Source organism: Gopherus evgoodei, chromosome 3 (assembly GCF_007399415.2).
Source record: "Gopherus evgoodei ecotype Sinaloan lineage chromosome 3, rGopEvg1_v1.p, whole genome shotgun sequence".
NCBI lineage: Eukaryota > Metazoa > Chordata > Testudines > Testudinidae > Gopherus > Gopherus evgoodei.
Genome location: NC_044324.1, coordinates 158,202,049 through 158,214,979, shown reverse-complemented (window position 1 = coordinate 158,214,979; position 12,931 = coordinate 158,202,049). Strand labels below are relative to the sequence as shown.

The window sequence follows — 12,931 nt, the reverse complement described above, 5'->3', positions numbered from 1 at the left end:
GGGTGAGGGCTCTGGGGTGGGGCTGGGGATGAGGAGTGCAGGAGGGTCTTTGGGCTGGAACCAAAAAGTTCAGCGGGTGAGAGGAGGATCAGGGCTGGGGCAGGGGGTTGGAGTGCAGGAAGGGGTTGGGGTGTAGGCTCAGGGCAGCACTTACCTCAAGCAGCTCTCAGAAGCAGTGGCATGTCCCCCTTCCGGCTCCTACGTGGTGGCGCAGCCTGTCCACAGGCACTGCCGCTGCAGCTCCTATTGGCCTAGATTCCCAGACAGTGGGAGCTACAGGGACAATGCTTGGGGCAGGAGCAGCATGCAGAGCCCCTTGGTTGCCCCTACGCATAGGAGCCAGAGCAGGGACATGCCACTGCTTTTGGGAGCCACGCAGATCTGGGCAAGTCCCCAACCCCACTCCCTGGCTGGAGCTCGAGGGCCGAATTAAAACGTCTGGAGGGCCGAATGTGGTCCCCGGGCCATAGTTTACCCACCTGACATACTTCCTTGTCTCACAGCTAGGTCCCAGCACAGGGTCCGTAGCACTGGTACTGGCGGAACCAGACTTGAGCTCCATGGCAAGAGGTGCACTCTTGGATTACTTGGAGCGATGTACGGGGGCGGGGAGAGTTTCCCAGCCTGGATTGAACTGTGGCCTCATGGCAACTTCCATGAGGTGCTTCTTAAGGCTGAGAGCCCAGCCTTCCTGGAGACAAGCAGGGAAGGAGAGGCAGATACAGCACCTGGACACAACATGGGCTTCCCCCAAACAATATGGATTGCACTAGTACTTGAAAACAAGAGAGGGCATGGGTTCAAGATCTTGAACCCCAGCATCTTTGGAATAATCCAGTACCCAGGCATGGGTACAAGGGGGAGAGAAGGGTGGTTGGCAAGAAAACTGCCAGAGCGGCACCCAAGAGTTCTTAAATCCTAAGAAAACCACTACTAACACTAAACACTACTACAAAAACAATATGATTTTATTCTTGTACACAGCAGTCTGTCTCACTACATTTGGAAAGTGCGTCACAAGGGATGAGAGAACAGCAGAAGCTTCGACTTGGACCCTGCAATGGTGAGAAAGAACTGAGGGCGTGATCACCTCAGTCAAAATCATAAAGGCAGTACAAGGACAGAGACGTGGACCAATGGACACTACTACTTTTAAAAGCTTCAGGTCCGGGCGCATTTGCATAAACCCTCAGTGGAATACAATAAGGACCATCACTTGAACTGCACTTCCTGACAGTTTTCAGTCCATGTCTAAGGGACATTTATAAATATAATATTTAGAACTACATTTTTTACACTATGCTATATATCATGTCTTCTGCACAATTTCTTTGCAGTATATTAAGCGTTGATATAATTATTTTCTAATATCTTTTTATTAAATTTTTGAAATATTAATCTTCAGGATCAGAACTCTCTCTGGCAGTGGCAATGCACCATTAAACTGCAGGATCTAGGAACATATAACCAGTAATTAAGGTTAATTGCTTGTTGTCTATTTGACAATTAGTTCTGTTCCTCACATGGTGGAAGAGTCTTTTGCGCAGCATTTTCCATGAGAGAGAAAAAAAAACGCAAAATATTTTTAAACATTACATATAGTTCGAGCATACTAGCATGTGTTTTCCAGGTGTCTGTGTGTACATGTATTAAATACTGCTTTGTAAAGCACCAATACTCCTATTGGCTGTCAAATGGGCAAGAACTTGTGAAAGACAAAGAAAAAGGATATAAATAATAAAATATAGTTTGTGTTCTCTCCTTGTTATAATAAAAAATAGGGAAAAAAATACTTCCCTGGAGTAACTTTTTCAGCTGAGCTCTTAAAGCATTTTTCATCTTTTCTTTTAATTCTACTATAAGTATCTGACTTTCAGTAATGTCTCCTTTTTCTTCTAGTTAACAGTGCTTAAACCAAGGATTAACAAAGAAGCTCTCTGTTGGAAAATTATCTGGGATGAAAAAAGAACCTGTTTCCTTTTAGAGACGCAAATAAGTTACTAAAGCAAATCTACACAGTAAGATAGCAAAGAATTTTGTGGAAGCCTATTAAGAAACACTCCAGGGTGTCAGACAGGTAAAATAATCTAGTCCTTTGATCCTACAGCAAACTAAGCCAGCCTTCCAAGATCTTTTTACAGCTATGGAATTTAGCATTAATTCCACAGTTTCAGAAAGGAGTCCACAATCTCTCTACAACAAACTGAAGAGTTAACTGTTTAGGTTTCATGACATCTGATTCTGCCCCTGCAGATCCAAGTGGAAAGACCCTGTTGAAGAAAAAAGTCAGGGTTCAGGAGCTTCCATTGGTCAGTATGCCAAATTGCAACCTGACAAGGGGAAGAAAACAAACAAACAAACAAAAAAAAAAAACCCACAGCATTGGCAAGTGGTTATTATAATGGTGCTACCACTAAGGCTAAAAGACTAACCATGGAAAATGTTAGGCCAAGAAGAACTGAGGAAGTTATGAGCAAAAGAAGACTGGGGTTTTTAGAACAGCATTCCAAACTCAGCTTTAGCACACAGATAATTAATACACTCATGAAGGATCCTAAAGTTCTTTACAAACTGAACACACAGAAATGCCATTTCTGAGATTGAATATGGTAGCTATTCAGCACCAGAAATACTGCACAACTGATTTTGTTTCAGGATTTGGGGAAAAGAAGGGGGATGAAAGATTATTTTGGTTTAGAGTTGTTTAAGTACAGTGAAAAATTCTCTACAATGAAAATAGGACGGGAATGTAAAGTATACAGAATTAATTCCTCATGATGAAAGTTTGTCCAGGACACCACAGCTAACATTCCCAACCCTTGCAAAAACTTTCATTGAGAATTACTGAATATTTAATCCAAACTTAGACTAAGCATCTCAGTCCTCAGTCCAACATAGCACCTAACACACTTCTGGCCCTATATAAATGAAGAGGATGTTGCTATGACATGGACATACAACAATTAATCATTCAAAATATAATATATCGTGGATGTGACCAATCCATTCTAAAAGGGCCAATGTGATGAAGTATTAAGGACTGACCAGCTCAGAGGTTCAAGTTACTGACCTAACACAGAGGTAAGCAAATACAGAGGTAAGCAGTAAACCAGCTTGTGTGCAGTAGTGTCTTACATAGGAACAATGGAATTGTCACACTGAATCAGACCCTTGATTCATCTAGATCAGTGTTTTTCAAACCATGGTCACAACCCAGAACTGGTTCATGGAATGGATGGGACTGGGTCACAGCGGCTCTAGCCAGCACCGCCTATCAGGCCACTAAAAGTCCTGTTGGCGATGCTGTCCGGCTAAGGAAGGCTAGTTCTTTCCTGTTCCGACACCGCGCTGCGCCCCGGAAGCAGCCAGCAGCAGGTCCAGCTCCTAGGTGTGTGTGCGCGGGGGGTATCATGGGGCTCTGCACGCTGCCCTCACCCCGAGCACTGGCTCGGGGAGCACACGGTGCCTGTGGGCGAGAGCTGCACAGAGCCACTTGTGCGCCTCTGTCTAGGAGCTGGACTTGATGCTGGCCATTTCCAGGGCACAGCAGGGTCCGTGATGCCAGGATTGGCAGGAAGCCTGCCTTTGCACCCCAGCTGCCCTGCTGACCAGGAGCCGCCGGAGATGAGCTTGCACCCCAACCCTCTGCCCCAGCCCTGAGCCCCCCCAAACCCAAAACCCCTTCGTGCACCCCAAATCTCTCATCCCCAGCCCCACCTCAAAGCCTGCACCCCAGCCCAGAGCCATGACCCCCCTCCAACATCCTGAACCCCTCATTCCTGGCCCCACCCTGCAGCCCACACCCCAATTCTCTGCCCCAGCTCTGAGCCCTTCCCACACCCCAAGCCCCTTATCCTCAGCTCTGTTGAATGGTGGGCATCAAAAATTTTCTTCAACTGGGTCGCCAGAAAAAAGTTTGAAAAACCACTGAACTAGCTGACAGTGGTTAGTAGCAGATGCCTCAGAGGAAGGTTTAAGAATCCCACAACAGAAAAATTAAATCATCTGCCTTCATGAAGGTTTTATACTAATCACACAGAGAGATTTGCTTAAACTCTGAAGCACGAGGGGGCTTGGGAGTAGGGATGGGGTTAAATCTCTTCCAAAATTTTGCATCAACAGATCATAACTCTGGATATTCTCAAGTGCCCAATCTGTTTTTGATTACAAGATACACTGTTGGCTTCAGTGACATCATGGGGCAGTAAATTCCAGTTTGTTTACACGTCGAGTGAAAAGGTATTTATTTCCCTTAATCACTCCCACCTTGCAGTTTCCGTGAACATCCCTCTTTTTCTTGTGTTATCACATTCGCACAACAAACTCCCAATCTATTTTCTCTATGCCGTTTGTTCTTTTATATACTTTTATCATGCCCTTTCTATTCATCATCCTTTTAAGGTAAACAATCCCAGTCTTTCCAGTTTCTCTTCATATGAATTTTCCCATGCCCAATCATTTTCATTATCTTTCTCTGACCCTCCTCTAATTCTGTAATATTATATCTATTTATATAATATATTTTCCATATTATTCTGCAGTCCATTCCTTGTGCCTCCTATGACCATTTTTGCTTTTTTCACCATAGCTGCACATTAAGCTGTTCACAGCGATTCACAGGTCATTTCTCAAGTTGATTCAGAACTGGGCAAGATGTATGAACAGTTCTATGTTTTCTCTCCACACTCTTTGTGTATGTTAGGCATGCAGAGAGGGGGTTTTTTTCCCCTCCATTTAAACTAGCTAAATTTAAGTTTGAGAAAAACATGGAGTAGAAAAGTCAGGGAAACTAGACTTCATACTTCAAAACAGAGAGCGAACAAGAAGCCACATGTAGAATGTCTGATTGGTCCAGTAAATTTACTGGACCAGAGATTTTGGAAAAATCTATGAGATTTAGAGAATATAAGAACATAAGAGCTGCCATACTAAGTCACCCCAGAGTCTACCTTACCCAGTATCCTGTCTCCAACAGTGGCCCTTGCTAGAACTTCAAGGGGAGTATACAGAACAGAGCAATTATGGGGTGATTCAGCCCTGTCTTCCACTCCCACTCTGGTAGTCACAGGTTTAGGATCGCTTCGAGCATGGGGCTGCCATCTTGGCTAATAGCCATTGAACTTATACTTTAGTCCATCACAACATGCCATGCCAATGAGTCTCACAGGTTATTTGTGCATTGTGAGTGTCTTCACTGAAGACGCTGCACTGCTGAAGCATTTTAAGTGTAGACAAGCCCTCTATTCACTTAAGAGCCTTTGGTGAGGGAATCCTGTCAAAAGTGTACTACATCAGTTGGATCGCTCTTAGCCATATGCTCACTGACTCCCACAAATTACTGTCACAGGTTGATGAGGCACCAGACTCTTCCCCAACAAAACAAATAGTTTTAAGGTCCATCGAGACAAATATGGAAACCTCATGCAGGGGAGCGAATGCAAAAGATCAAGAATTAACAGTTCAGGGTTTTTTTTTACTTTTAGTTCACACACTTGTCTGTGCAACTATTTAAAAAACAATTAGAAGCAGCAAGCTTATACTACAACTGCAACATAAATTAGTCTCACACCCACCCATCTCACTCTTTTTTGAGCCATTACTCTACTTACCTATCTGTCTGCAGCTTCCAAGTCCGAGTATGCTGTGCCGCATCCCCATGGTGTTGCTGATGTAAATGTTGAGGGTGCCGCCTTTGCTGCTGCTCCTGTTGGACTTCCACCCAGCATGGAGGTACAGTGGCAGAAAATCGTGGGGTCAAAGTCTCAAAACGGGTTAATTCCACCAAGGATGTCAATGTTTCAAGGGAAAATGGTTGGTCCACCAAAAGATCGACTCCTAATATTTGTTGAAGGGGATTAAAAACAAAACAAAAAAACCACACAAACACAGGTTTACTGTGTATACTTTCCTCTCCAAAACATCGTAGACCAAATTTCAAAATTATCCAAGCTACTCTAACACTAGAAAGGTGTTTGTATGAAGATTTTCTGAAAAAGGCATGAAAAATCAGCTAGTTTTGAGGCCAGCATTCCTAAAAACAAACTTGCTCAGAAACTTTGATTTTTGCACGTCAGAATGTTTCTTTTTAATATCTATTGACTCACTTCATGTCAAAATCTTTCCATTCAGAGAAAACTGCTGTTATGGATGTGGAATTGCTATGTAATAATCTAAAGACACTGAGTTCTCTAAATGAAATAACCCAGCTGCAGTCTCTTGATGATCTAAAGCTACTGTTAAGTAGAACTTGTTGCTGTAGTGTAAACTTCATGAGACCAAGCAATAGATAATCTTAGCAAGGTCACCATCCATGAAAAAAACTGAATACACCCATTTCACCTAGCACAGAATTAAAAAAGACTAAACGACACATCACCTGATGCAGGGTAACCCTAGCTCTAAAAAGCTCCCTATAATGCAAAACGTACTTATAGGATAGCTCTACTCTGAAAAGTGATTATTCAAAGATTTCAATTTACACAACAGATCTGCTTCCTGTATACTCAGTCTTTTTGTTTTGTGACTAAAGTAAGTTATTATTTTAACTCGTTAGCACTACAGTGTCAACATAAGTGAGAGTAGAATTCTATTCCTTCTTGTGCATAAGAATTGTTTTACTAAAACGATCATTGACACCTGTGTCAACCCTAGTTATGGCAGTGAGATACACAACTGTAATTTGACCTGCTAAACATTTAATAATTGATAAGAATATATGAAAAAGGGAAGAATCCAGGTAGTGGCCAGCTGTGCAAGTTGACAACAAACTATGTCTTTACTGTATTAGCTCAAAGTGAAAAATGAAGGGTGCCCCCCTCACCTGACTCCCATACACACATAACAGCCTCTAGTTTGAGTTAAGTGGAGCTTTAAACGCGAGCTAGGTGATCTGTTTAGAGTGTATGGTTCAGCGTACGTGTGATGCAGATGTTTACACTCCTAATGCGGTAGAGATGTAGATACGGGCTGCAGCTCAAGCTAGCTCAACTCAGACGCTAATCTAATCACATTGCCAGTCTAGTTATGCTGTGCAGCTAATCAAATCACCGTGCATCTCCAGTGTTTCACAGTCCAGCCACTCTCTCTCAGGCTAAGCTACAGTGAAGTAAGTCAGCTGTATCAACTTGAACTAACTGCTACAATGAAGACAAGCCTTAGATATGGTGTTTGAGGTGAACTAGATATTGGGGCGGTAGAGCCAGCTGCTTCCTTCAGTATGGGGGAAAGGAGTGAATCTTTCCAGCTAGCAAACCAGTATCTGAATGAAGATGCAGCTTGGAACAAGGTTAAATCCCAATAAAGTCGGATGAAAAACTTACAGGAAGAGGGAAACAATGAAGAGTTCACAGAGGCTGTATTAACAACCCTAGCTGAGGGAATGCACCTGCCCTTTGTTAAAGTCCAGTTGTTCTGAAAAAATGACTAAAAATGACATTAAGTTCATTGTTCAGCAGATCAATAATTCAACATGAAAATATCTTCAGTTTACAAATAAAAATGCTTTTAAAAACTCCCAGAGAAACGAGCAAAACTTATCTTGGCTTTCCAGGATTAATAAATGAATTACAGGAATCTGTACAGAATAAATAATCTCCATTCTCTCTTTTGCCTAATAAATTTCATAGGTGTTTGAAATACTTTCACACTACAAAAAGGCTTCTAAAATGCATTAGAAATACAAGGATCTGAAGAATACCAAGTCAACTCCAGTGTTCAGGCTACTATATATGATTTTTCTACCCAATTTTATGTTTATGGTAGACTGCAGTATTAGATAGAATCTGTATCATAAATCCTGCCATGACAACAGTTAGAGGTTGAATACATGATATTAATTCAACATAATGAGCTTACCAGGCTTATTTAAGGGGCGTAGAAAGTTTAGCTTTGGCAGTGATAAAACTCTGTCACTTCCACATTTATCCCCCACTCCACATTAAACATGCAAAGATAAAATGAACTGGGAAGAATACTGAGTTAGGGTATTTTTGCAGCCATCATTATGGGGGGAGGGATAGCTCAGTGGTTTGAGCATTGGCCTGCTAAGCCTAGGGTTGTGAGTTCAACCCTTGAGGGGGTCACCGAGGGATCTGGGGCAAAAATCAGTACTTGATCCTGCTAGTGAAGGCAGGTGGCTGGACTCGATGACCTTTCAGGGTCCCTTCCAGTTCTAGCAGATTTTTTTTTTATATATACACATACACACACCTATTTATGAAACCATGAACAAGACCAGACTATTGATGATCACTTGACATGCTTAAAAAAACAGAATACACCTCCATATGGTTAATATATTTTGTTGTGTTTAAATGTGAAGGCTTTACCTGTAATGCCTGGACTAGAAGGGTTAGATAAGGGCTTCACACCTTCTGATGATTGCTCTACCCCTTTAGAAAGGGATCCATCCACAAGTATATCAGCTTCATCTATATCATCACAGGTTCCTCCAATCTGAAGGAAATGAAGCTCTCCACCTAAAATGTGTTTGACAGAAGTAGTTTGAGACAAGTTTATGGCAAACAAGCATTTATTTCCTCAAACACTTTTAATTAATGAGTACATCATTATTTGGTCATTACATACAGTAGTTGTGCAGCATCTGAAGGCTCTTCTATATATTTTTTAACTTTACCAGAAAAAGTACAGAAACACAACCATGCAAATGTTTATTCCATCTGCTAATGGTTATGAAGAAAACCGATCAGCTAGAAAGGTTCCTTGAACACCCAAAAAGACAGTTAGCTCAGTACACGTGAAAAAAAAACCAAACAACTCCGATTTGCCTTTTCGTAAGTATCATATAATTCAAATCTTGCCATAATACACTGATACTACAGCAACATTTCAACTTGAAACCCAAGCAATACAACTCAATATATTCCCCAAAAAATACCACTTTCTCAACTTCTTATAGTCAGGGCTTGAAAAACCCACTTGTCCACTAAGTTCTAGGCATGTAGTAATCTTGCCATCGCAAACAAAAACCTAGAGATCAGTTTCTGCAGACTTTTAAGCTTTTATTTATAAACTTGATGCCCAACAGCTACAGTGTCTCTTTGCTAAATACCAGAAAAGTAAATATCCATCTCTACCAGCCTAAAACTTTGTATAGTGGGGGTGCTGAGAGCCATTGAACCAAGCTGTAAACCCTGTATATGACGGAAACCATTTCAAGCCAAGGGGTGCAGCAGCACTCCAGTACCCTGAGTTCCAGCATCTATGTTCTCATCTAAGGCAGCAGGCAAGAGTGTCACCCATTGAGATTGCCTGACACTTCCCACTGTAAGACCCTGTTTTCAGCTGCTTAGAATTTTGGCAAAGCTCAACTGTTTGGTCTGAAATTATCTATACCGGATGTCTGCCTCAGGATGAAGTTCTTGGAAAATTTCCAGAGTAGAGCTCATACAACGAAAGTTTCACTGCCCAGACCACATCTAACCTGAATAAGTCTCTTCCAGATGCACAGGGGTTTACAGTTCAGAAAAGGATAAGAACAGACCAACTCAAATGAAAAACATTATTCCATTTGGGGCCAAGTTCTGAAAACTTCAGGATAATGGCGACAGATGCAAAACACTTAATTTCTCACACGTAACTACAGTGGGATGCAGATACTCTACTTATGAATGCTAAGTAACAGACTATTTCTGTACTTACTGGCAGTTTTATAATGGAATAAAGAAAATCAGTTTTTACCCAGTTGTTTTGTTGGCTTTTGGCAAGTTGACCTAACAGTTTCGACAGCTTGCCACCTAAGAGTTTGAAAGTTTAGCAATTCATGAGTTATCCATACTTAGGAAAAGGTTTGGGGTTTTTGAATATGAAACTTGTATTTTCTTCCTCATTACTCAAAATCGGGGAACTGATTTTGATCAAGTTCTGCCCCCCACCCCCCCAAAAAAAACCACTCCATCATTAATTTTTGAGCTGAGGGCAAGTCAAAATTGAATTTTCCATACAAATCGAGTAAACAAAAATACAGCATTATTCAATGAAATTTCCAACAAAACATTAGTATAATATTTACCAACAATCCAACACTAATATTTGGTTATGGCAATCATTACAAACCATTTCTGAAACCACAGTGTATCATGGATTTTATACTCTATATGGACTACTAATGCATTCTACTCAATCTGGACTAATAGTATTAAATCTGTTAGCAGTTTTCAAAACAGTGAGCATTTTCAAAATCCATTCTATCACAAAAAAACTTCAATCATTTTCCTCCACCATTGCATTCTGTAACAAGTAAGTAGCTTTATTTTCAGGTTTCAGATGGATTCCTCCAGCCTCCTCGCTTTCTAGTCTGGTGGCGAGTTCATCCGCAAGCTTAGTCATCTCTTTAATATGTCAGGGAGAAGGTTTCTAAGCTACCTTCCAGCTACATATTACAAGTAGAAACATATTAAAAATAGTACCAGTGGGACTGGAAGCACCAATCATTATAAGGCAGCTCAGTTAAGATCAGCATCAACTTGGTATCATGGTGACCCCAGAGAACAATGGGTAGAAATTGAATAGAACTTAAATAGCAATTTAGTGCATTGATTTTTTTTACCTGGAAGATTTAAACCAACACAAGAGGGAAATAAGACTTCAGATAACAGAATCTGATACAAAGAAGACAGTCCCCTTCTCTTCCCATTCACATGCATCAGAAACAATCCAGAAATTCAACCAGGGCTATCTAATCCAAAATATATAATGTATGGGAGTGAAAATAAAAAAATTAAAAAAAACAAACAAAAAACCCACTTTGTTCTACAATAACAAAAATTATGTAAATTAACACTAAATAATTCATAATTCTTAGCTGTGACTTCCTTGCAAGTAACCATTACAACAAATCTTTTGCAAGACCCTTAATGAAGATAGAAACACTGATTATTGCAAAGGCCACCTGAAAGGGTCTTCTCTCCTCATGGTATAACGAATTGTTACTAATAAACGTAGATAAGACGACACACACCACTTTGGAACAACAGGGAAATATCTGAAGAAAAGCAAAAACCTCAATTTGTGCAACAAAATAACTTAAGTGGGGAGAGAGATGACTGATAAAATAAGGAAAATATAAAAAGGAGTCAAACACTGGAGAGTATTTAGAGGAACATCGACCTCTCAGCATATATACTGGGAATGATCTGTTTTGAAGGAAAACAGAAGTTTTAAGATAACTAGAGTCAGGCGATACAAAGAATTCAGGGATTCTGTTAGTTTACAGTGCAAAGCAAAAACGGTTACCCACTTTTTAGTAACTGTTTTTCGAGATTTGTTCATGTCCATCCAAAAGGAGTTGTGCGCACGCTGCATGCACGCCAGCCGAAAGATTTTCCCCCAGCAGCGCCTGTAGGGTCGGCCTGGGTGCCCCCTGGAGTGGCACCACCACGGCGCCCTGTAAAGGGGCCCGCCGACCCTCCACCTCCTCAGTTCCTTCTTGCCAGCACTCTGACAGAGGGGCAGGAGGGTAGATGTTGGAATGGACATGAACACCACATCTCGAAGAACAGTTACTAAAAGGTAGGTAACCGTTTCTTCTTCTTCGAGTGGGTGTTCATGTCCATTCAAAGTAGGTGACTCACAAGCCTAACCTTAGGAGGTGAGGTCGGAGATCACTGCTGACTAGAGTACTGCGGGACCAAAGGTTGCATCATCCCTAGCCTGGTGCGTGACGGCGTCATGAGACGAGAACATGTGGGTGGAGGACCACATGGCCACTCTACAAATCTCCTGAGTCAGAACCTGAGCCAGGAACGCCGCAGAGGAGGCCTGCGCCCCAGTGGAGTGGGCCGTGACTGGAGGGACAGGGATCTTAGCTATACAGGAGCATTCCCAGATGCAAGTCGCGATCTACGAAGAGATTCGCTGAGAGAAGACTGGGAGCTCCTTCATCCTTTCTGCCACTACGATGAAGAGCTAGGATGAGAGAGAGTGAACGACTTGGTACGCTCTCTGTAAAAGGCCAAGGCCCTGCAGACATTCAGAGTGTGTAGCCTCTGCTCTTCGCTGGAGGTGTGTGATTTCGGATAAAACACCGGGAGAAAGATATTTTGGCCCATGTGGAACTGTGAAACGACCTTGGGTAGGAAAGTCGGATGAGATCTAAGCTGGACCTTGTCCTTGCAGAAGACTGTGTACAGGGGCTCAGATGTTAACGCTCGAAGCTCCGACACCCGTCGGGCTGAGGTTAATCGCCACCAGGAAGGCGGTCTTGTACGACAGGTACAGCAGGGAGCACGAAGCCAGAGGCTCGAAGGGAGGCCCCAAAAGGATGGAGAGGACCAGATTCAAGTCCCATGTAGGGGTTGGCTGACGCACATGCAGGAAGAGCCTGTCCATACCCTTGAGGAAATGCCCAGCTAGCAGGTTCGCAAACACTGAGGCACCCCCTCTCCTGGATGAAAAGCGGATATAGCCACCAAGTGAACACGAATGGAGGAAAGGGAGAGGCCCAGTTGTCTTAGGTGAAGCAAATAGTCAAGGACAGCTGGAACTGGTACCACCAGTGGGTCAAGACCCAGCTGACCCGATCATATGGAGAAGCGCTTCCATTTAGTCAGGCAGAGGGCCCTAATTGACGGCTTCCTGCTACCCAGCAGCACCTGCCTGACCTGCTGGGAGCACTGCAACTCCACTGGGTTCAGCCATGGAGCATCCAGGCTGTGAGGCGAAGGGACTCAAGGTTCGGATGGTGGAGGGAGCCCCAGTCCTGCGTGATTAGATCTGGGAGGAGGGGCAGCGTCAGGGGCGCCTGAACAGACATGTGCAGGAGTGACGTGTACCAATGCTGGCGCGGCCACGCCGGAGCTATCAGGATTACCCTGGCGTGATCCCTGCGAACCTTAAAAAGCACCCTGTGTATCAGGGGGATCGAAGGGAAGGCATAGAGAAGACTGTCCTCCCACATCTGTAGGAAGGCGTC

At 42.8% G+C, this 12,931-nt stretch overlaps 1 protein-coding gene across 1 annotated transcript in view; it reads right to left on the bottom strand.

Moving 5' to 3' along the window:
• The window catches only part of BIRC6 (baculoviral IAP repeat containing 6), a 338,471-nt gene that overhangs the window by 281,904 nt on the left and 43,636 nt on the right, over positions 1-12,931 (bottom strand). The window contains 2 exon segments of the mRNA XM_030557127.1: positions 5,610-5,835; positions 8,328-8,477. Of these exon segments, the coding sequence (XP_030412987.1) occupies positions 5,610-5,835; positions 8,328-8,477 (376 nt within the window).